Raw genomic sequence first — 26,921 nt, forward strand, 5'->3', positions numbered from 1 at the left:
GCGCGCCGGGAGGCGGATGCTCCCGCCGGGCGGGTGTCCGGGTGCTGAGCGCGTTCCCTCTGTGTCCCCCCTGCCAGGGTCCTTCAACGGAGGGCTGTCGTCGCTCCCCGCACACGAGCTGGGCGCCGCCGCCATCCGGGAGGTGCTGCGCCGGGCCGGGCTGGCCCCCGAGGAGGTGTCGGAGGTGATCCTGGGGCAGGTCCTCACCGCAGGTACGGGCCGGGCGCTCCCCCTCCGCGGCCGCCTCTCTTCGGGGTTGTCCCATTGAAACGGCTCAGGTTTCACCTTCCAGGACCTTGTTCCTTGCCATTGAAAACACGGTTCCTTAACAAAGGGCTTGAGAGGCATCGTGGCTGCTTCTCCATACGTTCTGGGTGACCGAAAGGATGGGTTTTTGGAAAGGATGTTGTGGGGGATAGTTTGGGGTTTTTTTAAAATCCATGAAGCAGCCAACAGTGTATATGTGAATGCCAGTTTCTTTTCTTTGTTACAGCATCCTTCTGATGGATGGTCATCTCAGGTCCTAAATTTAACGTCCTAAGTAATGGTAACTGAGATTTTAAGAGCTAGGCTTGCATTTGTGTTTATCTTCAGGACTGACCTGCAAGATATGTGATGCCACTTGTTTGGAGACAAATACTTTTATTTAATGAATAGCTGGCAGGGAATTGTTTGTTTTGGTCTTGCTCCTGCTTTTTCCAGGGTAATGTTTAATCAGTAGCATCATAGGCAGGTTTGTATTTTAAAATTATTGTGGAGGAAGGAAATATGTATTTTTATGTTAAAGATGAATCCGATTCCTCTATATTTTTAGCTTGCTGAATAGTGTGCTGTCCTTGTCCTTTTTTTTTTGGTGTACAAAGAGCTTTGGCCTCGGGAGATGCAGATGAAGACTGTTTTCTTTGAATATAGTGCTTCTATTATCTCCATCAGGGTCTCAACAGAGACTGGAAGCTTTCAGGTCCATCTGTCCATAGTTGTGCTTTTGGTTTCCATATGAACTCTCAGGGAAAGTTAACTGCTAGTGATGGACAGAAGATGTCAAAAAGAACCTCTTCAGCAAGTAGCAATTTAAATGATTTCTCATCTTTCACATACAACAGGCTAGGGCTGATCTGAAGTAGTGTTTTCTCTGACCTGGCATCAAAGGCAGAGTTGTAGATGTAAAACTATCAGTAGCAGGTATTTATTGATCAATATAAATGAGAGAGGTTTTCTCTGTATAGATTACTGCTAGGCACTTCTCTACCCACCAGCTAAAAGCAGGAGTGAGGTCTAAGTTTTTGTGGAATTGGGGTATTGTTGTGAACAGTGACAAGGTGGATATTTTTGTTTTTAAGAGCAGCCAAAAACAAAATGCTGCCTGTTCCCACAGGTGCTGGCCAGAACCCCGTCCGGCAGGCCAGTGTGGCTGCGGGAATCCCGTACTCCGTGCCCGCCTGGAGCTGCCAGATGATCTGTGGGTCGGGCTTGAAGGCGGTGTGTCTGGCTGCTCAGTCCATACTGACAGGAGACTCCAGCATCGTGGTTGCAGGGGGCATGGAGAGTATGAGCAAGGTAAAGCAGAGGATTGGACTCACATTGTGCTGACGTACCGGGAGCAAAGAGCCCGATGTTGAAACCCTGTGTTTCCAGGCTGGCACCTGGAGGCAGATCAAGAGGGTCGCTGTGCTTGTGAATGAATTTACACATGCAGCAGGTGACTTGAGTAGCACGCTTCTTTTAAAAAAGGAAAAGACTTCATACTGCAGCTGCTAAAAAGGTGCCCTGCAAACACACACTGCGTTTGTAATTCCGTTTTCATTTCCATCTAGCCCTGTTGTGCTGAACGATTTGCCTGTGACAGGTTGCAATAGATGGGATTTTTGTATTACAAGAAGCCTAGAGAAGGAATAACTGAAAATGTTATTGCTCAACAAGCAATTAGAGCTTGGAATGAAAGCAAAGCAGTTTTATTTTGAGGTGTTCATCCCAAGGCTGTATTCAGGAATGGGTCTGAGCTGGTGATATGATGCCCAAGAAACAGATGGCCTCTTCTGCCAGGGCTCAGCTGCCTGTGCTGAGGGTGATGCTGACATTCCATGACAGCAGAGTGCAATTGGGAACTACCTGGAGCAGGCTAGTAGGATGGAAGAGCCACAGCCATGTGGCCCCAGAAATGATAGATTTGGTCTGTGGAGGGAACAGCACTTGCAGTTTCCCCTTGCTGCCAGGGGAATGCACAGGCCAAATGGCACGCCAGCTGGCAGGCTCTGGAGGGACAGGCAGAGCGGGCAGCCAGAAAGACTGCCAGGATTTGGGATGGGTACCTCCAGCCACCGGGCAGGGGTCTGTCTCTTCAATGGTTGTCTGAATTGTGTAGTGGAGATGTAAACATCTCACTCCTTTCAAAATACGCTTTTGCAGGCTCCTCACGTTATTCATATGCGAGCTGGGGTGAAAATGGGAGAGGCTTCCTTGCAGGACACTATAATCCTTGATGGCCTTACAGATGCTTTTTATCAGTATCACATGGGCATAACAGGTAAGTGGTGACAGTCCATAAAATGAAATGGTCAACTGAAAGAATTCACTGACACGAAATTTCAGAAATATAAGGTTATAGATAATGTGTTTCAAGCTGTCCTTATGTTGTAGTCTTGAAAAAGAAAGAAAGAAATATGTAATAATGAAAGGCATTGAAGGCATTTTCCATTTTGTTTGTAAAGCTACTGCTCTGGGTTTTTCTTCTGTCTGAGCTAATCTTTCTGCATCTCTTCTACATCTGAGAAATTTAATTTCAGAAAAAATATAAATAAAATAAACCCTGTACGTAAGTGGAGCGTTCAGCAGCGCAGATTCACAGTGTGCTGGAGTTACGTAAAGTGTCCTGTGGATATGTGTGGTTCTGCAGCTTCAGGTTATTGCACCCTGGATGGGTCAGCCAACTGCTTTTCCAGACCCTGCTTATGAAACAGCGTGACTTCAGAACTGCTCCTTTCCCTCAAGTGGCTGTAGAGCGATCTGAGCATTGTAATTCAGAGAAGCAATAAACTACAAAAGCTTGTTTGCATTTCTATTTACTTCGAAAATATCATCTGTGAGGAGATTCCACACAGAAATTTTCACCCTGAAGTGAAAATACTGTAGAAAATCATAAGTAAACAAAATGAGTAAATCGAAATTAAAACAGTTCAACAAACTCAGCTGCTTGCTGCAGCAAACATTAATGATTACATTTGTGCTTACAATTTTGCAATTTAAAATTTTGGCATTTCCTGACGTCAGTTTGCATTTTGTTCCCATTTCAGCTGAAAATGTGGCCAATAAGTGGCAAGTCAGCAGAGGGGAGCAAGACCAACTTGCTGTGCAGTCACAAAACAGGGCAGAGGCAGCACAGAAAGCTGGCTATTTTACAAAAGAAATTGTTCCTGTTCTTGTACCTTCTAAGAAAGGTAGGTGTCAATGGATAATGAGAGCCGATTTTAAGGAAAAAATCTATTTTCTGCTATGTCTCCTGTAATCAGTGGATGGTTTCCCACTTACACAGCCTTTTTGTAAGCATGTAGCCTGTTGCTCTCTTTTTCAGCTTTCAGTGGTTATATTTTAAATAAGAGAGAAGCAGTGTGAATGTGGAATATTTCAGTGTAGCTTTCTGCAAATATTACTAGTGTGTTTTACTTCAGAGATAATAACAACAAAGACACTGACAAAACACTGACTTAACATAGGTTTAGATATGGTACCAAAATCAGTATTTTTCATTTTCTTAAGACTCCTGCTGCACCAAACTTAAAACAGTCATATTCATCTGTCAAACCCACCTAGTAAAATACAGAGTGACATTAATTAGGGTTTCTAGTTAATTATGTAGTCAGGTTACATATAATGGGTATGATTCTCTTTACATCTGTGAGGGATATACACAGACCTATTACAATACTTGAGCCAAAAGTCTGTTTCAAGAGCAGGGGAATTCCCCAGCTCCTTGTGAGGTAGATGCAAGAACTGAATTTTCCAAAAAGAAATCAAGAATCCATTCTTCAACAATTTCATTGAACAGACCCTGCTGAAAAAGTCCTGGCATTGGGCCAGCTACAAACTATTTAATGATACCAGTTTAGATGATAATTTTTTATGACACTTGACTCCTCTTTGTAAGAAGATTACTAGAAATATAATTTGAAATATGGCCTCCTGCTGAAAGAGAAGCTGTTGGGTTAGGAACAGCAGGAACAATACTGACTTTTGCACAACCAGACAGTATTTTAGCTGCTTGTGTTTGTCTTAGAAGACCTGAATTGTCTGCCCTGCTAGAAAGAGGGTTACAGCCATTTGCTGCCTTGACTTGGCAGCTGTCTCAGGCATAAGAATGCCTTTTTGGTTGAAGGGAATCCAGTGTATATTCCCACTCAGCGTGTTGTTTTTGCTGTCTTTCTGTTTGAGGTGTGTTTGTGTGATTAGACACTCCTGTAAGCATCATGCTCTCTTTTGCAGGTCCAATAGAAGTTAAAACAGATGAACACCCTCGACATGGGAGCAACTTAGAAACAATGTCAAAGTTAAAACCCTGTTTCCTGACAGATGGAACTGGGACAGTAACAGCAGCTAATGCTTCAGGTTGGTCCTTGTGGCTCAAGTTAGGGTCTCTGTGAGGGGTGTGTTTACTGCTTTGCAGGAAATGGCAATGTGTTTGACAACTTAGGTAGAACTCCATGTTAGATGTGGTGGAGGATTTCTTTATATAGTTGTCTTTTGTTTCCTTGTTTTCTATAAAATAATACAAAGGTTTGGACAATAACAGCAATATTTGATAGGCTGGAGAGAATATTTCCTTTTAAACTGTCTAAGGGTTTCTGACACTGCAGGTCTGGACAATGGAAAACTTAATGATTCATGTTTGAAAATGTTACTCCTGTGGGACTGCCACAAGCAGCTTTGAAACATCTTGCTGTGTCTTTATGCTGCCCCTTCCAAAGCCTGCCTAACAAATCTGATGTGCTTCTTTTTCAGACTGTACTTTGATTCTTCCACTGCTGCTTTCCAAATAAAATCACAAATGTGTCTCATTTACAGCAATATAGTTTCAAGTGTTTGTGGCAGAGAACAGACTTGGCTGATATGAGAAATACTGACCTAAACCAATAAATGTTTTGTGACTTTTGTTTTGTTTAGATTGTCATTTTATGCTAGCTGGAGAAGGTGGTACAGTGAAAGCCATAAAGTCCAACAAATATATACAAGTTGTTTTTTATTCCACAGGTTTAAATGACGGAGCTGCAGCTGTTCTTCTAATGAAGAAATCAGAAGCTGCTAGGAGAGGTCTTATGCCTTTGGCTCGAATTGTATCTTGGGCTCAGACAGGTATAGATCCATCTATTATGGGAGTAGGGCCCATTTCAGCAATAAGGAAAGCTGTAAGTAATCACTTATCTATGTATCTATTATGTTAAAACTCTTGCTTTTAATTGCTTCTTGTTTCCTGGCCATGTTTTGGTTTTGCCTTGTTCTAAAGAAAGCTTAGTAGGAAAAAAAGAAAACTATGTGAAAAACACTCAAAATAGTGTAGTATATATTAGGAATCCTAGTGCTACTAGGCTAGTACCTGCTTGTTGGAAAAAGAAAAACCAAGTGCATATGTGTATAAATGGACTTTAGAGCATAAACTAGTCAGGTTTGTGGAAGGATACCTAGATAACCTAGGAGGCTAAAGATCAAATTTCAGGGATGTGTGTAACTAACCTAATTCAGTGATTCTGATGCTGTGTCTGGTTCATTTTCAGATCATTGCCTGATCATATTTGCTGTAGTACAACAATGAGGGAAGGGCCACTGAGTGCCACCTGCATTAGCAAAGGGGATGGTGCCCTTTGTGTTTCAGTTTGGCCTGCAAAAAGCTTGGAGCTTACAATCTGGATTCCTTTCAGGTGTAACTAAACAGGAAGGTGCATTCCAAAACCACATGTACCGTGCTCAGAACATTACTGCACCCTCTGATGTGCTCAGTGTTCAGTCCACAAGATAAGGTTCTCAGTGCCTCAGTGAGCAGCCCTGCTGGTACCATACTGCTTGCTAATACACACATAACCCATGGCAGCCCCAGCTGATTACTAGTTAAAGCTTGGCTAGGGAATTGAGCATGGAGAGTTAAGAACAGATTTAATTTAATGTTCCTTATTACTTTAATACTGTATAAAGGCCTTATTCTGTTCACCTCTGAAATGTCCTGGCAATGTGGAGGTCTAACTTGAACTCACCCAAGCTCTGTGGCTTTTGATATCAGTGTCATAAAGTCACCCCAGGACAGACAAGAAAATCAGAACTGTAATGCTGAAGCTTTTTCTTACCAGATGTCAAACTGTTCTTTTAAAAGAAAACTGCATATACAATACAGTTTTACTTTAAACTGTGGGACAGACAAGCTGTACCTTTAACTGTATACATAGTGTGAGAAAGGGCACACCACTTCATAAAGCGTGGTGTTAATAACACCAAAGTTAAGGCTTCGATCCGTTTATGGCCCATTTACTTAAAGAGTTGGACTCAATCATCCTCCTGGGTCCCTTCCAACTCAGAATATTCTGTGATTCTGTGATTAAACTTTGTAATTAATGTGTGTTATCAAATGTTCACATGCTCCATGTTTTGTTTATCACTTCAGAATTTTAGAGTTGCACTTTATAGTGACAGAATGACCATGTTATAGATTAAGTGTTACAATAACATAGTGTATCTTAAGCTTTTCCCAGAAGGTTGGGATACTCCATACTGTGTTTTTTGTAGAAAAAGGCTCTCCTCTTCGGAGGTGCACCACTCTGACTCGCCTAGGTTGTGAAACATCATTGTTGATGATTCTGATAAAGTATTGCTGTTACAAACAAAGTGTACATATGTGAAACATGCCTTAGCTTGTACTAGAGTAGGCAATTGCATCACAAGTTTCTCAAGTGAAAACACGAGCCAGAGCATCTTCCAAAATAGTCACCTGTGAAAAGCTTAAAGTGGCAGCCTTCAGTGTAAAGGCAGGAGAGTGGAAAAATCAGATCACTAATGGTTGACATCTCACTATTTCCTGTGTAAAAGTCTCTAAGCAGAGACTCCCTAATGGAATCAGACTATGTCCTAAAAAAATTGCTCTGAATTTGCTGAAGCCTGTTTTTGAATCCAGTGCTTTTCTAGTAAGGACACCAGGTACAGTTTGATTCTCACAATTGCACCACCTCCATTACTTGTGTAAAATTAGTCAAGATTTTTATGAGCAGCCAGCATTATTACAGCTCATTGTACTGACTTGTCTGACACTCAAGTCTGTAGTCTTCAAGAATTCTGTCATCAACCCTGGCTATAAAAAATTGTTTTCCTTCAACTTTTTTGCAGTGGTAGCTTCAAATCATCCGATTTCTGTCTTAGGAAAAGTTTCCTGTGGTGCTGAGGAAGACCTAAAAGATAATAAGGTCCTATTTGTATTGTTTTCTCAGATTGACAAAGCTGGCTGGACTCTAGAACAAGTCGACCTGTTTGAAATTAATGAAGCCTTTGCATCACTATCTGTTGCAATAGCAAAAGAACTGAAAGTAAATCCAGAAAAGGTAATGATTTGTAGGCTGGCATTAGTTTGCCTTCTGTAATTCAAACTTGTCCCATTCTGTGCATGTGGATTTTAAGGATGAGCACAGCTCTCTTGCAATCCCTTTGGTGTAAGCAAATAGGGTGGGAGCCCCAGCAGGCATTTCCTCACACTGCTGTCCACTGGCTTTGCTAGCAGATTCCCAGCTGAACAAGTTCCATCGTTGTTGCAGTGGATTTTTATGCAAATCTAGGCAACTGCTCAAGCATACTTAATTTAGAATTTGAAATTGTTGCTGCAAGTATATTTGCCACAGTGTTCTTTCAGTGATGGCAAAAAGCATGGGTATTATTCTCCTCTCCCTAAATTCACCTGTTCAGAGTAAAGAGAGCACCCTTGCAACAGAAAATAATTATTACCAGCTGTTGCACTCATATGCCCTTTCTTGTGTTAAGTGGTATTTGGGGCTTCAAGCTCACAAAGAATCAAGTGCTAGATTCCAGTAGTTATTTATGTTGAAAGTCAGCTAAGCCAGTTAAATGTTCTTGACTGACTATATGTTTGTGGTTTTTTTAGATCAATATACAAGGTGGAGCTATTGCTCTTGGCCACCCTCTGGGCGCCTCTGGTTGTCGCATCCTTGTAACTCTTCTATATGCACTGGAACGAACTGGTGGAAAACGTGGTGTTGCTGCTCTCTGTATAGGAGGAGGAATGGGAATAGCCATGTGTGTTGAGAGATAAACGTGCAGGAATGAACAAACAGCTAGTGTGAACTAGCTTTGAAACATTTTACTAATAAACTTCTAATAACAGAACTCACATTTTGTTTGTTTTGCCTAAAAGTAGATAAGCTTATACCATTACTTTTTGACACTCAATCACTGATATGATGAAGAGGTCAGTGGTTACTGCAGGCAGGCTAGTTGTTAACACACACTAGAGCCTAAATTCTCACTTCAAAGGACCAAGCTTGCTTTCAGAAATTAAGTCTGTTCACAAGAAAATAGCAGCAACATTCAACCACTTATTTTATTAACATTTTAGTTATAAGAGTGGGAAGTGTAAGTGAAACAAACATAAATAAAGCCTAAGTTATTCTTCAAGTGCTCCAGACTGAACTGCATCCTCATAGCACCCTCCTCTCTCTTCTTTAGTTTCAGGGTGCAGTTTAATAAGGTCATCAATTCGAAGAATAGTAATTGCAGCTTCTGTTGCAAACTTGAGGCTCTTAGTTTTGACCATGGTTGGTTCAAAGACACCGGCTTGCTTGTTATCACGAGGTTTTCCATTGATCAAGTCAAGACCAATCCTGCAAAGAAGGAATGCTGTCAGATGGAGAGAAACAGCTGGGAGTATGCTCTGTAGCTACTACTTTGTTACAGCAGTACGTCCACGCCACTCAAGGGCAGGGGCAGAGGAGTTCACTGGTAACATACATTTTTTTTAATTAGGCAAATCAAGGTTCAGTTAACTGGGAGAACAATTTTCCATCTAGGTCACCAACCCACATCACTTTTACTAGCCTTCTAACAGACAGATACTTGCCATTTCAGATTTTTGCGATCTGGGTTAACTTGAGCCTCATTGTGGAATGCTCTCAACTTTGCAACAAGATCTGTGGCATCCTGAGCGGCATTTACTGCCAATGTATTTGGAATTACTAAGAGGGATCTTGCAAATTCTGCTATTGCAAGCTGTTCACGTGATCCCTAGAAAGAAGAAAAAATGTTTTTAAATCAATAGCCAAAACAAGAGAAGAAAAAATACAGCCATGATCAAGAACAGCACTAATAGGTAGGGGTTTTCACATGCAAAACCTGTGCTTGGGTCAAAGAACCATAGAGTCTAACCAGAAAAAGAATTAACTCATATCCTCCATTTTAAAGAACCATATTAGATTCTGTAAGGTGATTAGGTTTTCATGAACCACAGAAATGACTTCTAGTAGATGGAAATAAATGCTTGGAGATTGATTGTGCAAGTCTAATGCATACACACCATTGCTTCTTTGTGCAAGACTTACCATGCTGGTTGCATAATTTTCAAGATATATTGAAAGTGCTGCCTCTACAGCACCACCACCTGGGACAACAGACTTGGATTCCAAAACCCTTTTGACAACACACAGGGCATCATGTATAGATCGTTCCATTTCATCACACATGAAGTCATTGGCTCCTCGTAAGATAATTGATGCTGAAGTACGAGCCTTGGTGCTAAGAAAAAAAGGAATCAGAAGTCAGCTGTGTTGGATGGAATCTGTATTAAAATTCTTCTTGTTAATTTTTTTCTTCTAAAGCAGAGTTCAGTTGAGCCTCACTATTTCAACATTTAAAAGAAAATCTTAATATTGTTATGTCCCCTTGCAGGATACACACATTGTAATGTAGTCACTGTTTTAATTTCTAACATGCAAGCACCTAGTGTGAATTCTAGTCTTCTAAAGAAAGCTACCTGCCAAAGTGTGATGATGAGATATTTTCCCTTCAAAGAGGGGAAAGGATACTTAGTCAGAAAGACCCCTTTTGCACAGCCCGCAAGTAAGCTAGTGACTGCCAATGTTATAGAAAAGGCTGTCACCATGTAGCTGACACACAAGTGCCATAGGCAGAGCATTTCATTCACACTTCAATGACACCACACAAACATGGGCACCCAGAAAGGATAGATACTGAAGCAGTGGAAAACTTATTTTCCAAAGTATGTTCTCGTTAAATGAATTGATATTTAAGTCTTCAGGTACAAGACAGCAGTGACAGCAGCACAAGTGAACACTGCCTTTCACTAAAAATGGAAAGATTTAGCTCACACCTCGTTATTCAGATGAAATTACTCAGATGATACCTATTTCCCTTTACCATCTCTAAAGGGAAGCCAATTTACAAACACTTGTTTATAAACAAAAATTTAAGTAAAAACTGTCTAGCAATGTTTTTCTTATATACTGCAGTTCACAAAATGTATCCAGCTCCAGCAAAAGAGATTAAATACCAATATTTTCACCTCTAATTTGCACTGCATTTGTGTATAACTACTTTCCCATGTGTGTAACTACTCCAACCACTTAGATAGCATGAAGTAAATAAATGGAAATTTATCTCAAACTTAGTAAAGAACATACACAAAACTGAGTATTTTTAAAAGGATCCTTACTTCTTGATTAAAATCAGCTCATCATCACAGATTCTCTCTTGAATCACCTCTTCTGCCTGTCCCAGCATTAATGCCTCAAAGCTCTCCTCACCTTCAAGGTTTGCAAGGGTTGAACATATGGTTGCTTTAACAAACAAAAAAGTGAAGTTAACATTCAATTCCTGCACATCATCCTTTCCCCACTTCCCAGAATAGGTGCACAGAAAGAAAAACGGAAATAAAAGCTGTGTTAAGAGTTTTCTTAAACAAGACTTCTAGTTCTCAGGCAGCAATTCAGTATTTCAGCTTGTAACTGATAAACTGAATGCTCCTTTTGTTCAACATTTACAGCAGTTCTTTTTTCACAGCCACTAGAGGTTCCCATGTTTTACCACAATGAAAATATTTTCTTCCAAATTTAAGAACTGACAGATAAAAATATCTACAGGATCGGTATGTATTTAGTGACTTAGAAGTTCTTTACTGTTCTTGAACTATCTAAACAATGTACTTAACTGTCTAAACAGAGGCTTATGAATGCATGCATAATAAAGACTTCTAAATAAACACAGATTATGGCTCCTACTTCCCCAAGAGGCCAGTCTTCACAATGCAAGGCAGCTTTTTCTCCTCCCACTGTAAATCTTCAATAATCAAGACTTACAGTACTATTATACTTTGACAAAGGTCACTTAAAAGCAACAGTAAAGCAGTAAAGCTAAAAAGAAGTGGCTCAGCTTTACTCATCCTGACCCTGAATGATAAGAAGCTGTATTTTAAAAATCAGTAACAAATACCCTAACAACAACTTCTACTTTTAAGAATAAATTTATAAACCAGTTATTCTTATATAGACATACCTCCCGATGCCTTAGCAATCCGCTTAAGGTCCTTCTTTACAACTCTTCGTACTGCCATAGCTCCAGCATCAACAAAGTATTTCAGACACATATCATCAATACCTCCAGTGGTGAGAATAACATTGGCACCAGTGGCCAGAATCTTCTGGATTCTTTCTTTGGTGATATCTGACTCTCTGCAAAGATTAATGTCAAAGTTATAAAAAGGTATTAAAAAATAGACTATCACATCCTGTCAGCCAATTTCCTGAAACCTTAAGGCAGAGCTCTTCGAGAATGGACCACTGCACAAACATGCTTGCATTTCATGAAAACTGACTTAATACTAGTTCTGCCTCCGGAAGTGAAGGCTTTTTCCATTACTACTTGGTATAGCTGGGAAATATTAACATTCAAAACATTTTTTACCTCTTGCATTAAGCCAAAATCACATTGAGCCACCTCAACTGAAGAGACCAAATCAAGCCTGTGAAACCCCACTGCCTCAGTTATTTAAGCTTCCACACACCTCTGCCTGATCTGGTCCAGCTTCTCAGGGTCTGAGATAACAACCTGAACACCAAGCTTCATTTTTGCTTTCTGCAGGCTGAAGTCAAGGCATGCAATCTTTGCATTAACTATTCTCTTGATCATACCTGATGAGGAAAAATAAGCAAGAAGGATTTTGTCAAGTCAATTTAACAGAATATCAAGTCAGCATTAGAAATTAAAATTAATGTTACTTTCACACTTCAGATTTCTACTGTTTGCTTCTTCACCTCCAGTTCTGCCCTACTGCAGAAAAACACCAATCAAGACCTTCATGTGTTACCTTTTTACATACCCTGTCCCCAAAATGTGAATGACCATGACAATCTGACCTATCAGTCTCACATCCTCTAAATCACTGAATCACAGCACAACTCTGCTAAATAGAACAGTTCTCCACAAACCTGACACTGGCTCTCCTCCCCACAAGGGAAGCCTTTAAGTTCTACCAGACCACAATGCTACCTTGCTGACACTGAGCTAGGGAAACTACAGCAACTCACCAACACTTTGTGGATCCCTGCTAGCTGGCAGGCTCTAGTCTAACACAGGTGAAGTGCAGTATTTCATGTTTGTGATTAATTGTCCCAGAACTGAAAGCCCACATGATTTGCAACGAACGCAGCCAGTAAGAAGAGTGTGATGCAGAAAGACGAAGAGGACTGAGGTGACACAAAAGATTTCTGAAACACAGCCTGTTCTTACCCTGTGAGCCCACCACACAGTTCAGAGCGTAACCGTTCACAAGAATGCTCTCTTTCTGGCTGCGGCCATGCGCCTTCAGAACATTAACCGAGTTGATGGGGTACCGAGCCTGACCCTTCTGGTCTGTGTATTTAACTGCCAGTGCAGCATCCACCACCATGTTAGCAAAGAAATCACCATCACTGAAAGGCTGTTAAGGTTAAAACTGAAGACGGACACTAGTATTACACTTAAGGAAAAACGAAAAACTCAAACAAACCATGAACAGAAATAACTGTCAGTGCCCAAAATACGTGTCCAATAAAGACCTTCAAAAGGCACAAAAGTGCCTCCTTACCAATGTCTTAAAAGAATGAGTCATTCTAAAAGTTGAAACACTGGTAAGAAAATTATGACAGACTAGTATGAAACCTGCATTTTACATATCTTTGTTGCTAAAGAAAAACACATATCCTATATTCAGTCTGCACAAAAACTAAAAAATGCAGGTTTTTCTGTGCCCATGGAGTAAAATTCGACTTTCTTCCCTCTAGATTCACTCCCTAGGTACTTCTGTAACACGTTCTTCCATTCACACAACTCTTCATCTAGTGTCCCTAACAAGCAAAGCAATTGTTAGGAAACAATACCCTTTAAAAGCTATCACGATGTGCCAACACAGATTTAAATAAACTGGGAAGAGTTTGAACATGGTTCCCCCCATGCCAGGTCACAGTATCTGTAAAATTCCTGTTATAAACACAACAGCTTCAATATATATAACAATACTGTGTCATGTTCGTAAAAACTGCTGCCAAGGATACTCCAGCCTAGCTACTGAAGCTCTCTAATTAAGCACTCTCACTTCACTCACTTGATCAAGTTAAAGGATACACTCCTATAATTTTTGAGGACATTGATGTTTTAGCAGCATTAATTAGGCAGTCCCTGCCCAACTCATCTGTGTTAATAACAAGATTTTCATTGATGTAGCGAACAGCTTCCCTGTAAAATAAAGACAAACTGGTAAAGAACCACCCCCACAAAAAGACAAAAATTTACATGATTTCAACTCTTCTAAATGTTACCTCAAAGAACAAAAGGAAAAATTCAGTTGCTCTCCAAGGACAGTAACCTGTCATTCCGTTATGTGATTACAGAAATACAATTTAAAAAAAGGAAAACCCAAACCAACAAAACCCCCACCACCCCTACAACAAAGCACCACATTCTAAGTGACGCCTAAAAGTCTTTATTAATCCAGTCACAAAATGCAGAAATTCAACTGTATCAGCTTCTTACTTGCAGGCAAGTCGGTATCCACCGATAATGGAGGTAGGATGAATTTTCTGTTTCACCAGCTCATCTGCATTTTTGAGAAGTTCTGCAGCAATAATTACCTGTTTGAAATACAGACACTAAACACAGGCGTTCGACATAAGCAAAATAACTGCCCTGTCCAATGCAGAACTAAAAACAGTTTCTGTTGTGAGGTGAGAGCTACCTAATTCCAACCCCCAGTCTCTGTAGTATCTGAAGTCTCTGGCGAGTTTGCAACACTCAATATCCTTTTCGGTACTTCACTTCTTGCAGTCATTAAAAATTAATAAACCTAAATTCATACTCTATCACCAACATTCAAGACAGGAAAAAAATCAATAATGAAACAGAAGTAAGAAAATTCCCCTCCAGAGCACCACTTTGCATATGGAAACTAGCATCTATGGAAAATACCAAATCCAAACACTGACTTCTGATGTATCTGCCTTGTAAAACTTGCTACATACCACTGAGGTGGTCCCATCACCAACTTCTTTGTCTTGCAGGTCTGCCAGCTCACAAAGGACTTTTGCAGCAGGATGTTCCACTTCTAGCAGTTTCAGAATGGTTGCACCATCATTAGTAATGGTCACATCCTAATTTTCAAAATCAAATGTGCATATGAGATATATTTCTATTGCAATTTCAGTCTTGCATTTCATAATGTTCATACAAAAAGACATTACAAGAAATTTGCAACTGCCCACAAAATAACTATACCAGAACCTTCCTGCTTCTTTTTAATGAGGAGTACCATTCTAACAACAGAAATGTTACCAGTGCAGAATCTGTAATTTCTTTTGATCAGAAAAGCCTTTATGTTTAAGAAACCCATCAACAATTTTGCAAATAATGGATCACCAGTCATGCAATGACCTCCCTCCAACATGGTATTTTATTACATCAGCCTAGAAAATGACAACCTTTCTTCAATTGCTTGAAATATTTTAAAATACCAACTATTGCTTAAAAATTTGTTATCAATTACTTGATTATTTTTTTTCTTCTAATGTGGAGACCAGGATATATACAAGTCAAAACTTTAAACCTGAAACATGGTGAAACAGTTCTTGCAATCTGATCCATATGTTAAGTGGTTACAAGAATTTACCTAGAGAAATGAAATAACTGTACCACATAAATTACCACCACCATAGATGGAAATAAACCAATGTAACACACATTAGACAATGCTCAGTTTTACCACAGTTCTCCTACCCCTCTCAGAACCACAGAAAAAACAGGCATATGCACATTAGGCCTATGAAACACACTAAATGGAAGCACTTTTACACAAGAATACAAGGCCTTCTGACACTCCTTAAAGTAACATTACTTACCCCAATATCATCCACCAACATCTTATCCAGACCAACTGGCCCGAGAGAACTCTTCACAATATTGGCAATAGCAGATGCAGCAGTAACTGAATAAATGAAAGAAGTATGAAAAATAAAGTTTTATCTTCCCAGCTTTAGAATGATTCCCAGGTTAATAAGAAATAGTGCCAAGAACCAACAAATCAGGATCTTGACAAGTGATCTAATCTAGTATCACATTTCAGCCTATCTAACCTGAAGCTTTACCTCACTTTGCTAGGCTTGCTGCTACTAAAAAAATACAATCTGTGCCAAACCTCACTCTTCCCTCCCAGCTGGTTTAGCTAGCAAACCGGGCAAAACTGAGTGACCAGAAAAAGAATGCTTCCTCTGCTGTCTGGGTAAGATGGAGTGCAGGGCTGAGGTCAGAGGAGCAGTGGTGTTTGATTAGGAGGGGTTGGTAGCATTGTTGCTTTTGACTGCAAGAGTTCACTTTCATTTAATCCTCAGTTCTGGACAGACAGAGAACGACAGAATCATCACACATCAACTAGTAAAGCATCTTTTGGTCCATATCAAGTGACTAAAACAAAACACTGACTTCTGAAACTAAGTCACCGAAAAGTGACCTTTGAGTCACTATTGAAACTACACAAAGCCTCTAAAACACTCATTTAAAGTTTGTTCTGCCATCTTCATATAGGAAAAAGATACAATCAACCTTTTCCTTCAGACCATGGCAAGTTTTTCTCTATCCCACAAGCATAGCCACTTAATCTAGAAATTGAAAAAGTGGTAGTTAAATGGGAACAGTTATAACTCAGACCCCTTCAAACGACGCAACAATTTGTTTTGCTAATGACGATTAATGGCAGCTTTCTGGAAGAAATAGCGTTGTACCAAAGCTGACATTATCACGTGGAATCTCATTCGGGAATTAAGGCAAGACTCGTAAATTTAAAGTGGTCTGCCTAAAGTATCATCAGAGCTACAGGAATGCATCTCAGTTATATCAGGAAGCAAGTCTTTAGATACTTCCTTTGTCTTTTGTCCACTCAGAATCTGAGATCGGTATCGGAACTTGCAGCCTTCCCCCAGAACTTGGGGTACAATCCCGAGCAGTGAGTGTTTGAGAACCACAGTTACAGACAGGCATCTCCAGAGCTGTCCCCGTTCTCCGAAGCAGTTTATTCCCTGTGCTAGGCAGCGGAGACCTTCCCCTGCAGAATTCCCCACAGGCCTTGCAGGCTCAGGCCCCACGCGGTCGGGATGGGGCAAAGCGACCTCCGAACAGCAGCAGCCGCCCCATGCCGGTGTCTGCTCCTACCAAGGGAAGGAGGGCGGGGGACGCGGGATCGCGTCGCCACTCAGACTCCTGGAAGCGGCGCGGGATGGCGTATCCTTCTCGTCCGCTTGCCTCCCTCCCTCCTTCCTTTATTTCCTCCTTGCAGGCACCAGCGGCCCGGAGCGGAAGCGATCTGTCGTGAGGAGCGGCAGTTCCCGGGCAGACCGAGGCGGGTGAGCACATGGCAAGGGTGCCCATGGCCGCGCCATGTTCGCTCCTTCCTGCCCCTCCCTTCCCCCCCCTCCACCCCGCTCTCCCGGCCCTTGCCTCGCTGTTACCATTTTGCGTGCGGACCGTGTCACCACTGGTCCGCTCGCCGAACACGGCCAGGGGCCCCTCCATCGCCGACATCTTCCCGCCCGGGCGGGGCACCACACGCACAGGGAATTAGGGAAGGGACGGGAGGGCGCGGAGCGGCGGGATGGCCGGGGCGCGAGGCACGCTGGGAACGCGCCCCCCTGCGCGAGGGGGCGGTGGGGCGGGGCACGCCCCTCGGGGGCGGGGCCTCTCTCCGAGCCTGCCCAATCCCGGGGAGCGGCACCGCCCGGCCTCGAGCCGCGATTGGCGGGCGCGGCTGAACAAAGGCGCAGCGAGACGGGGCGGGGCCAGGGGCGCTTCCACGAGCTTCTAGAAGCTATCGCGGGCCTCGGCGCGCAGGCGCGTGGGGTCCCGCCGGTGGCGGGACAAGGAACGGGTGCGGGAATGGCGCCCGCTGCCCAGCACCGGGAAATAGCCTGCTTCCCAAAGAGGGGACCTCGGCATGCTTGGCTGTAATTTGCCCTTCTGAAACACGTTACCCATTGCTCGGGATTCTACCCCGAGTCTTGGGGGAAGGCTGCAAATTCCGAGACTGATCTCAGGTTCTGAGATAGCAAAAGATGAAGAAGCTGAATACCTGCTTCCTGGAGAAACTGAGACTCAAGCTGATGCATAAGGCAAAACACTTTTCATGACAATTACCTTAAGTCATGGCTGCGATTGCACTTGGTAATGGCACCATTGTATCGTTGGAAGGTCTCAGAGCTGTAACTGTTCCCATTATCCTACCACTTTTCCATGTCTGTTAAATGGCAATGCTTGTAGGATAGGGAAGGATGTGCCACAGTCTTGAGGAAAAGGTCTCAGGGAGTGGCGGGGAGATGGGAACGGGCAAGGCTCAGTACGGGCATGTAATGGGCGCAAGATTCGTAGGGCACGGTGTGAACAGGCTTCTTGTATTTTGACCATCGGATACATTGTGGGGCCAGGCGTGACCTCCAGAGCCAGAGTTGTGCCTGCCTCCTGCGGCAGTGACCGGACTTCATCTGTCAGGTGGTGCCAGGGTCTCACCCGGCCTTCAGCCTCCTTTCAACACAGTTGGCTCTTAGATATCTGTCTCATTAAATGCATTTTCAGGACTACAGCAGTTAAATACAGCCCTAAAGTAGGATTCCTGCATGATCAGGCTTGCAGGAGAGCGCTTTGAGAAGGCAGAGAAGCTCTGCTGTACCTGTGTGCTGCAGGAAAGAAGGCTAAAACAGGATGATAGTAGTTCCCGAAACACCCCTTGTTGCTTTAACCCACTCCCCTCTTCCTTACACCCGTTTCAGGAAAAGCCGACCCAGTCTCTGGAGGCCGGCATTTCCTAAAGCCCTTTTTCCACGGGGAGAAGTTAAAGGATGATCCCCGGAGTTGGGGCACTGTTTCTTGCTCTGTTTTGTGGGACGCGCGTACCGCACAGGCGCCCTTCCCCGGGGAGCTGGCGGCGGGGCGGGAGCGGCACTTCCGCCTGACCCCGCCGGCGGCGGGCGGAATTCCCGTGGCCGCTTCCGAGGGAAGCGCCGCCCCTCGCGCATGGCGGCGCCCGGGTGTCCCTGAGCGGAGGGAGGGGAGTGGCGGCCGCCCAGGGCTGTGGCGGGCCCGGCTCCCCATGGCGCTGAGCAGCCGCCTGCTGCTGGCGGCCGGCGGGCTCCGTGCAGCGGGTAAGCCCAGGGCTCGCCCTGCCCGCCTTTCCCGGCGGCGGCTCCGCGGCACCCGTGCTCCAGGGGCCATCCGGTGGCCGGGTGTCTTGGCGGTGCTGCTGTGCCAAGGATGAAGGGTTTATACCTTATTATTTGGTAGCGCTGTCTCTCGTTCCGTGTGTACTTCGCTTTCAGTGTTTTGTAAAGTTTCGGTCCTAGGGATCTCCTAGTCACACGTGAGTTTATATACGAACTTAGAAACGTGTAAGTTTCTGCTAGTGTACTTGCAGTTCAGCTCATTAACTGGGGAAGCAGGGTGATGTCTTGTCATTCATCTGTTAAGTGCTTAAAACATAAAAGCAAGATCATTTTGCCCTGCTGACTTGTGTAAGCTGTGTCATTCTGTACTATATCCATTCTACTGTCTGCACTACGTGTTTTTTTTAAACTTTGGTGTTTTTTTAATCTGCTCTCCCCGCCAAGGTCTTCGTTTTGCATCAACTACAGCCAGTCTCAAAACTGAGACTGAAGTGGACACAAGTGAAAATGAGGTTGTTTCCCCAAACTTCACTAACAGAAATCCTCGGAACTTGGAGCAGATGGCCCTGGCTAGGAAGGAGCGTGGCTGGAAGACAACGTGGCCAAAACGTGAGTTCTGGCACAGGTGAGTCAGGCAGTTACTACCAGAAATGAAGACTGCAAAAGAAGAAACAAAACAACAAAATACCCCAAGAAACCCGCATACACAATGTGAATTTTGGGTGGCTGAATCAGTTAGCACTTTAGTGTTTCTCAATCAGCAGGCATCTTCTGTGTTCAGAAAAGAGCAGACTAGTAGCACATGAAAGCATATGTGGTCAAATTTTTTCCATCTATTGTTAAGGCAACAGTAATGTTGCTTAAGCAACAGCTTTTTAACTCGGGATTCTCTCACTCCTGTGCTTACCATGCTTCTTGGTTTTATTTGAGGCACCATAGTAGTCTGTTTGGAGTTGTTTTATATTTGTGGGTTTTGTTTTAATTTTTTAATTTAATGTGTTCTCTGGGAAATAAGTTTATTTTAAGCTGGCATTTCAAAGTCCTTATTTTCTTCTTGTGGGGAGAGCCCCATCCAGTTTGTTCATAGCAGGAAAGCTGACACTGTCTCAGTGCAATAAGAAATAATTGCTCCTAATAAATATTCTACTGTTTTGTGTGGAGGCTGATGAGGTACTTTCTGACCACTTGTATATCTCAACAAGTTGTTACTTGCTGTGTCAGCTCAAGCTTTTAAGGGACTGCATAGTGACCCTAAAGTTCCATTTCTGTTGGAGCAGTTCCCCTCATATATATCTGTTCCACACTGTGCAGGTGTACAGTGCTTGGAGTGGGTACTGGTCTGAGGCAACGCAGGACTGTGACCCTGAGTAACTGATGAAAAGTTGCCATTGTAATTTCAGTCTTCTGAGCTAGTAATAGGAGTTGTGTGAGTTGACACAGGCAGGCAGCTGGAACAACCACAGAACTGTAGCTGAAATGCAAAGAGTACACTTATTCCATTGCCTTGCTTACTGGAGGATCTCAAAGCAACACCCAGGCGGAGGAAACATGCAGACCTAGTCTGTGCAGGTGGTGAGCCTGCTGTTGGCACCCATTTATTAAGGGCATTTAGGTTTACCATCATGCTGTGGTGTCCCCTGTGCTTTTTGTGATCTCTGAGCTTTGATCTTCTGTCTGTCCAAACAGAGAGCTCAAGCACATCCATGAGAGAGGCTTCAAGGCTCTTGAAACACTTATGGTATCTCTACACAGAGATTCTACTTCTCAAAACAGAGGATAAGCAGTAGTCATAATCTATAACAATGTTACTCTCCAGGCCTTGGCATTCCCAGCTGCAAGGTCACTTAAGCAAATCCTCCTCACTATTCTTCTGCTTTTAACCCTTTCCTCCCAACATGAGTCTTATTTTGTGTCTTAATAAGCAAAAATATTAAGATAATAATACATTCAATTTTAATTCATAAAGGGAGTAATTTAAGCATTTGACTATGTTCTCTGGGAAAGACATTACAGTCCTCTGTTACTTCTTTCTTGCACTCAGATTACGGCTTGAGCGGACGCAGCATTACGTAGAAGCCTTTGTCGAGCGCTCCAACGGGGAAGTTGTGGTGTCTGCCTCTACCCGAGAGTGGGCCATAAAGAGACACTTGTACAGTCCCAAGGGAGTAGCCGCATGCAAAAACCTTGGCCGTGTAATGGCACAGCGCTGTTTGGAAGCAGGAATCAACTTTGTGAACTTTAAAGCCATTATCCCCTGGGAACACCATTGTGACTCGGCAAGTACCCATCTCCTTATTCCTTTGGCGCTTTTTTCCTTTTTGGGCATTAATTTTACATTAATTTTACTTCTCTTCACCATTAATTTTAGTCCCTCCTTTCAACACTCAGAAAGGCAGCTCTGACACGCTGCAGCTCCTGGCATTATGCTTCCATGAGCATGAGGCTGTTAACTTCTACCCCTCCATATAACATGTCCCCACTGAAATCAAAGTGCTGCTGGCTTTTTATTTATTTACTTACTTACTTATTTACTTATTTATTTATTTGTGTCTATCTTTTAAACAAGATTCAGGAATTTGAGAAAGCTATGGAAGAAGGTGGTGTCATTCTGCATGAGCCACGAAGAATCTACCAGTAAAATGAAGACTGTTGGGAAGACTTTTCAAGGAACAAGGATCACTTCTTTGGGTTTGTGTACTGGCAGACAGAAGGTCCAGAGCTGGAAAAAGTTGGAATGTGTCCTCTTATAATAAAATATTTAAAATGGATAGAAGTGCATCATATTCTTTATTCTAAAATGATCAACATCTTTAATATAGAATAAATTTACCATAGTTCAGCTTGACAGAATTTATTAATAATTCAACGTTTTAAAAATAAATTTTATTTTTAATATTTGATTTTGTTTATTCCAGCCTGAACTCTGGGAGTGCTTTGATATTTGATCCCTGCACACTGCCAGTCTAACCTAGCAAAGTGTAGTCATTACGTGAATGTATACAGCTGTGATAAAATAATGCACAAATCTTGGTGAAAGGATTGAACTCCCACAAATCATCTTTGCGCTTTTCTTGCAATCCTGAGATTCTAACTGCTTAACCACACGGATGGGTCGAGGAGGGAAGCTGTACAAATGCATGCTGTAAGGAATAAGAAGCTCCATTCTCCCCTCGTGTGTCTGCCTGCTGCTTGGCACAGGCTGGTGCTGTCAGCGTCTCTGCCTGATGGCTTGGCAGAGTACGAGCAGGCTGTGAAATCCCCACAGTAAAGTGTGTTGGAAGGCCTCTGACAGGAAAGTTCAGGGCGGCCAGCCTGGTCCGTGCACCTCCTGTACCTGTGTCCCGGTGCTGTACTCGTGTTTGGGGCAGAAGAAGGGAACGCCAAGGGTGTGTGCCGGCTTCAGCAGCGTGTGGGTGAGCTCGGCCCACTTCTGGCGTCTGTACGAAATCCTCAGTGTTCGACTGACATAATGAAAAAAAACCCACTGTTTTACTGGATTTTTACCTAGTTGTTGGTTCATAATAATAGCAACTCTCAGATAGTGACGGCCTCTGTGCGACCTGCATTTCCGGCAGACGCGCAGTAGGAGCTGCCCCTGCGCTCCCCGTGAGCGCGGGCTGTGGCGGGCGCTTTCTCAGCCTCTCCAGTTTCCAGCCTAAACCTCCCCGTCCTTTGTTCCCGCCGCTCGGGTCACGCTCGAAGCTCCCGCGGCGCTGCCTTTCCCATCCCTTATTGCGGATCGGGCCCGCCCCGCGGGGCAGCGCCGGACACGCAGGCGCGCCGGGCCGGGCCGGGCCAGGCCTCGGGAGGGCGGCGATGGAGGTGGGCGCGGAGGGCTTTGCCCGGCACCTGCCGCGCCTCAGGCGCCTCATCCTCCGCGCCGCCTTCGTGGGTGAGCGTCCGGGGCGTCTCGTCCGGCCCCAGTGCTGCCCTCGGCCCCTGCCCGACGTAGGGTCCCAGGCACTGAGGGGTACTGCAGCCGATAATGGCGCTGCTGCGCCCAGAACAGCGAGCGCTGAGGCGCGGGGATTCAAACAGACAGCCGAGGCTGGAAAGGGAACCGCGGCTGCGGTGCTGGCCTCGGCTCGGCGTGCTGCGGGCCGGGGGTGTTAGGGGTTCGGGGTGGGGCACGAACACTGCACAGGGTGAGACAGGCCCCTCTGAGGGGCGTGGGGGAGGTGTCCCTGCCTCAGGAACGAGGCGGCTGGAGGTGTAAGCCGCGCTGCTCTTGAGCCTGCTTCCTGTGGTTTGACAAAGATTACGGTGAAGAGAAGCGTTTGAGAGCCGCCGTCCTGGTGCTGGTGAAGCGCATGCCTCAAATTTCAGATTCTTTTGTGTTCTTTCCACCTCAACAGCCCTTGATATGGAGTTTACTGGTTTGCATTCTCTACAAAACAACGAGCCCAGGTAAAGGTGTTGGACTTGAAGTGTGAGAGAGACTTGTTGTTCTAGCCCTGTGAGAGCAACCTGTGTATAGCAACCCTTCATGTGTCCGCTCTCGTTTCCCCAATTCTGGTTTTGTTCCTAGCCTGTTCGACTCCCCTGCGGAGCGGTATGTGAAGGCCAGGCAGAGTGTTCAGCGCTTCACTCTTGCTCAGCTTGGTAAGTGCTGCTCCGACATGGAAAGGGATCTCCCGAGGTCGTACTGGTAACTGGCCTTTTGCTAACAGGTCGTCATGCAGGTGACTCTGGCCTTAATTCACTCATTCGAGAGACATTTGCTTGTTGGTTTTGGTTTTTTTCCCCTCCGATGTTTATCAGCTTTTTAATAAATCATATAAAGTCAGGTGGGCTATATAGTTTTTACTGGTCTAAAGTTGACCATATTTAAAGGTCACAGTTATAAATACAAGGCTTTTAAATCAGAGGATGTGAACAAGAAGCATATGTCGGCAGTTCCTGTTCAAAGCTGTCTCATTTGATACAGTGCATTATGAGTAAGGGGACTCTGAGGATAATGAAGGCTGCTATTTTTGTTATTCCTAAAATAACAAATCAGCATGAGAAAAGGCCTGTGGAGGAGGGCTATTGACAGTTAAGAAAGGAGTCAAGAAGCTGGCTCAAAACCAGTTTGAAATATTGTTCAAAGTCTTGGGGTATCTAAGATCTTAATGTGCCTTTTAGGGATTAGCAGAAGAAAAAAGAACCTGAGAAGTAAAACCCATGTTTCAGTCCTCTGTGGTGCCTAGCTTGTTCCAAACCTTATTGTGGTATAGTTGAATCTGCATACTCATCTGTGTGTGTACAGTCAGAGACTCATCACCATCTCACCTCTTGCCCATTGCTCAGTCTGTTTGTTATTTAATTCAGATTTGACTGCCTTTCCCACATGGCAGTGAAAGGTTGTCCCCTTCAGCTCTCAGGAATCCAGGGAGTGGCCTGACAGTTGCTGCAAGGATTGGCACAGTGACATTCGTGAATGGAAAACATGTATTTCTTGAAGGGTTCCCCACATCCCCTATCTAATTTGCATGCTATCTGTAGGCATATAGCTAAACGTTGCCATCTCAATAGAGGTTTCTTTCTTTTAGGGCTGGCAATATTCTCAGCAGAAAATTCAGACAAGTAAGTAAAAAAGCAGTTTTATGTTACAATGAGGGTAGTGCAGTAGAGATTTTTTCCATAATTCCCTTTGGGTGGAGTTATGTCTTGTAATTATCTTCTAGAGATATTTTTCTTTTCATTTTAGGTATGTGGTGCATTCATACAACTTTTTTCTCTTTCCCTCAACACTGGGAATAAGGGATGTCGAATTTACCCTCTCTGCATCTAGTATTCAGTTCCTGTCTCATTATGGCTTTGACTACAACAAGGTATGTAATCTACTAGAAATGCAGAACAGAGGAAACCTGTGCAATTGCAGAAGAAATCAGATTAGTATCCCTAAATGTTATGTTTCTGGGGTAAATAGAATCTTCCTAAAGTATGGATGCATCATGCAGTTGATTATGAACAGGGGTAGTGAGTGCTGAACTAATGTAAAGGCAATAACCACATCCTCGGCAGTCTCAGACAGGCAGCCTTCCTCAAAAAAACCCCAAAAACCTATCTCTGGTGAGCTAAGGATTTACTAAACACTGGTGGGTGTCTTTACTATCCATGAAGGTGCAGAAGTATCTGTTTACCAGCATCCTATATATTGCCACATTTCCCGTGAAATAGAGACTTTGTCATCCTGTAAGAGTACTGTTTTGCAAGGAGGTGTCTGACTTCTTGACTCTTGGAAGCATCTTATTAAAGGAAAGGTAAAAGAAGAGCAAAAAAATTGATTACAGTTGACAGATATCCTTTTCTTTCCTCCATACCTGTTGTATTGCTTACAGTTTGTTTGTCCTGACTAACTTGCCAATTCTCTAATGTGCTGTGAGAAAATCCAGGGGAATGTAACCAAGCTGGCATTTCCTCTCCCCTCAGTTTCTCAAAGATGGAATCCCATACATGAATGAGGTACAGGAGAAGATCCTTAGGCAGCACCTCTTAGCAGGTACCTGGAAAGTCTGCAGGTGAGCACTTCTCAGAGACGTGTCTCCTCAGTACCGAGTTCATGGCTCAGCTTCACTCAGATCATAGAAATTCACTTTTCATAGAAATACTGAATCCTGCTGGTCTGAACACCTCGCTGCCAGCTGTTCCAGCATGCTGTGGTGTCTGAAGGAAGATTGAGATCGCAGGATGTTATGTGGAGAATTGGGTGCATGTTGGGAAATGAAGCTTTTGCATTCCTACAGCAAGGCACAAGGCTTCACCTGTAAAGAGCATTTCTCACATTGCCTCTTTCCCCTCATCCAGTGCTAATAATGCAGACAGGGATGTCCTGAAGAAAGCTATTGATGAAGTGACCTCTTGGATAGCTGCAGCAAAAGAAGAGGATACTATGATTCTGCAGGATCTGAATGGTATGAAACAGTGCCTGTCTTAGACACCTGTGAGCTCTGAGTGGCTTCACCATTTCTTGTGAACTTCTGCAGCTATAACTGTCCTTTCTTCTGTTAAATTGCTCTACTGAGAGGGAAAGCACCAGTGCCCATCCTGCCTTTACAACTCTTTACCCCAGTTTATACTTGGGCTCTGCTTTTCTGCTCTGTTGGGGTGGTGGGTCTTTCTGAAGCAGAAGTGGATGTTTGGATGCTCAGAGCATGCCTTGTGATAATTGACTTCCATTTTGTGCTTCTTCTGAGCAGCAGATGGGGAATTTGTAGTTTCTCTGAATCAGGATAAGGTTTTTTACATGTTTTAAATCAGTGATCGGGCTTTTTGTTGGTTTTCTTCCTCTCCTTTCAGAGCTTAGTCCTGTCATGTGGAGCACCAGGGAGCCCCATGGAGACACATACATGCCAGTGGGAATAAACAGGCTATTTACCCCCTGTGTTAGGTTTTGGGAGCACTGTAGCAGAGCTGAGGAACTTCTGTGCTGGCTCGGAGAACAGGGAATTTTTGCAGGGAATAATTTGTAGGTTTATTCACAGAACCCACAGCTTAATCTTCTAGGTCAGGGAATAAAACGTAGAAAAGATTAGGAAAACCAGAGTATTCAAGGCTTTGTCTGTTGACTTTTTTTGCAGAGTATGCAATAGGAGGGGCGGAGACTGTGCTGTGCTTTTTATCTGCTTTGTCAGCTAGATATGATACTGATGTTTTAATAGAGTCTGGCACTGGTGAGCACCTGTGATAAGAAAGACATTTATTTAAGTAAGCAAGAAGACTGATTCAGGTGTCTCTTTTAATGCTATTCAGAAGAGGATGGGGTTAATTCCTTATCAACTGTGGGGGAAAATGTGTTGGTACCCTTTGTGTGCTTGGCTTCTGGGTCTGTTGCTCTGAAACTGTCCAAAACAGAGAGCATCTTTTTCAGTTTAGTAGCCTTTTTCCCTCTTCAGTCTTTTTCTTTCCTCCATGTCCTTACAAAAGCTCGTTTGCCTGAAATTTTCACTGTGATTTTTGGGTTTTGGTTTTTTTTTTTTGTTTATTTCTGTGGGTTTGTGGTTGTTGTTTTGGGTTTCTTATATGTGTGTGTGTGTGTCTATATTTTTTGTTTGTTTTGTTTCTGTCATTGTGTATGGTAATGTACCAGGATCATTTGTTGAAGAATATTTTGTATATGTTGGGGGAGAAGCACATGGTCAGTCTGTCTCTCTAGAGGAATGATGTGTTTTCCTTAATAGGCTTGTCTGCACCTCTGAAGCTCTTACTGCCTTTTTTTTTCTT

The 26,921-nt window shown here is 43.5% G+C and overlaps 4 protein-coding genes and 1 non-coding gene across 8 annotated transcripts in view; 3 read left to right on the forward strand and 2 right to left on the reverse strand.

The window, feature by feature from the left end:
* The first annotated feature begins 6 nt into the window (after positions 1–6).
* Positions 7–8,368, forward strand: ACAT2 (acetyl-CoA acetyltransferase 2). Its single transcript, XM_015622008.2, has 8 exons — positions 7–212; positions 1,376–1,557; positions 2,407–2,524; positions 3,291–3,434; positions 4,477–4,599; positions 5,242–5,396; positions 7,458–7,568; positions 8,123–8,368. Exons 1-8 carry the CDS (start codon positions 17–19, stop codon positions 8,288–8,290), a joined length of 1,197 nt encoding a protein of 398 aa, XP_015477494.1. The 5' UTR covers positions 7–16; the 3' UTR covers positions 8,291–8,368.
* A 185-nt stretch (positions 8,369–8,553) lies between these two features.
* TCP1 (t-complex 1) lies at positions 8,554–17,188 on the reverse strand. Of its 2 annotated transcripts, none has more exons than XM_015622005.2 (12): positions 17,016–17,188; positions 15,414–15,499; positions 14,541–14,669; positions 14,056–14,153; positions 13,648–13,758; positions 12,775–12,956; positions 12,050–12,176; positions 11,542–11,717; positions 10,703–10,826; positions 9,573–9,765; positions 9,095–9,258; positions 8,554–8,858 (listed from the first exon to the last, which is right to left on the reverse strand). In XM_015622005.2, the coding sequence occupies exons 1-12, from the start codon at positions 17,086–17,088 to the stop codon at positions 8,642–8,644; spliced, it is 1,680 nt and encodes a 559-aa protein (XP_015477491.1). In that variant the 5' UTR covers positions 17,089–17,188; the 3' UTR covers positions 8,554–8,641. The 2 variants fall into 2 exon arrangements, with proteins under 2 accessions (XP_015477491.1, XP_033368664.1); XM_033512773.1 differs by lacking the exon at positions 17,016–17,188 and adding an exon at positions 16,720–16,757.
* LOC117244203 lies at positions 16,068–16,203 on the reverse strand. The gene has a single exon (XR_004496817.1). It is a non-coding gene; the product is annotated as a small nucleolar RNA SNORA29 (small nucleolar RNA).
* A 502-nt stretch (positions 17,189–17,690) lies between the features above and the next one.
* Positions 17,691–21,486, forward strand: MRPL18 (mitochondrial ribosomal protein L18). Of its 2 annotated transcripts, none has more exons than XM_033512774.1 (4): positions 17,691–17,724; positions 19,161–19,341; positions 20,758–20,992; positions 21,283–21,486. In XM_033512774.1, exons 1-4 carry the CDS (start codon positions 17,706–17,708, stop codon positions 21,352–21,354), a joined length of 507 nt encoding a protein of 168 aa, XP_033368665.1. In that variant the 5' UTR covers positions 17,691–17,705; the 3' UTR covers positions 21,355–21,486. The 2 variants fall into 2 exon arrangements, with proteins under 2 accessions (XP_033368665.1, XP_015477495.1); XM_015622009.3 differs by lacking the exon at positions 17,691–17,724 and adding an exon at positions 18,570–18,698.
* A 995-nt stretch (positions 21,487–22,481) lies between these two features.
* PNLDC1 (PARN like, ribonuclease domain containing 1) overlaps positions 22,482–26,921 on the forward strand; it is an 11,471-nt gene continuing 7,031 nt past the window's right edge. The window contains exons 1-7 of one of the 2 annotated variants that reach the window (XM_015622007.3): positions 22,482–22,608; positions 23,072–23,123; positions 23,245–23,318; positions 24,248–24,281; positions 24,406–24,529; positions 25,131–25,219; positions 25,506–25,612. In XM_015622007.3, the coding sequence (XP_015477493.1) occupies positions 22,533–22,608; positions 23,072–23,123; positions 23,245–23,318; positions 24,248–24,281; positions 24,406–24,529; positions 25,131–25,219; positions 25,506–25,612 (556 nt within the window). In that variant the 5' untranslated portion in view covers positions 22,482–22,532. The remainder of the gene's footprint in view (positions 22,609–23,071; positions 23,124–23,244; positions 23,319–24,247; positions 24,282–24,405; positions 24,530–25,130; positions 25,220–25,505; positions 25,613–26,921) is intronic. The other variant, XM_015622006.3, reaches the window with a different exon arrangement.

This window comes from Parus major, chromosome 3 (genome assembly GCF_001522545.3).
Source record: "Parus major isolate Abel chromosome 3, Parus_major1.1, whole genome shotgun sequence".
NCBI lineage: Eukaryota > Metazoa > Chordata > Aves > Passeriformes > Paridae > Parus > Parus major.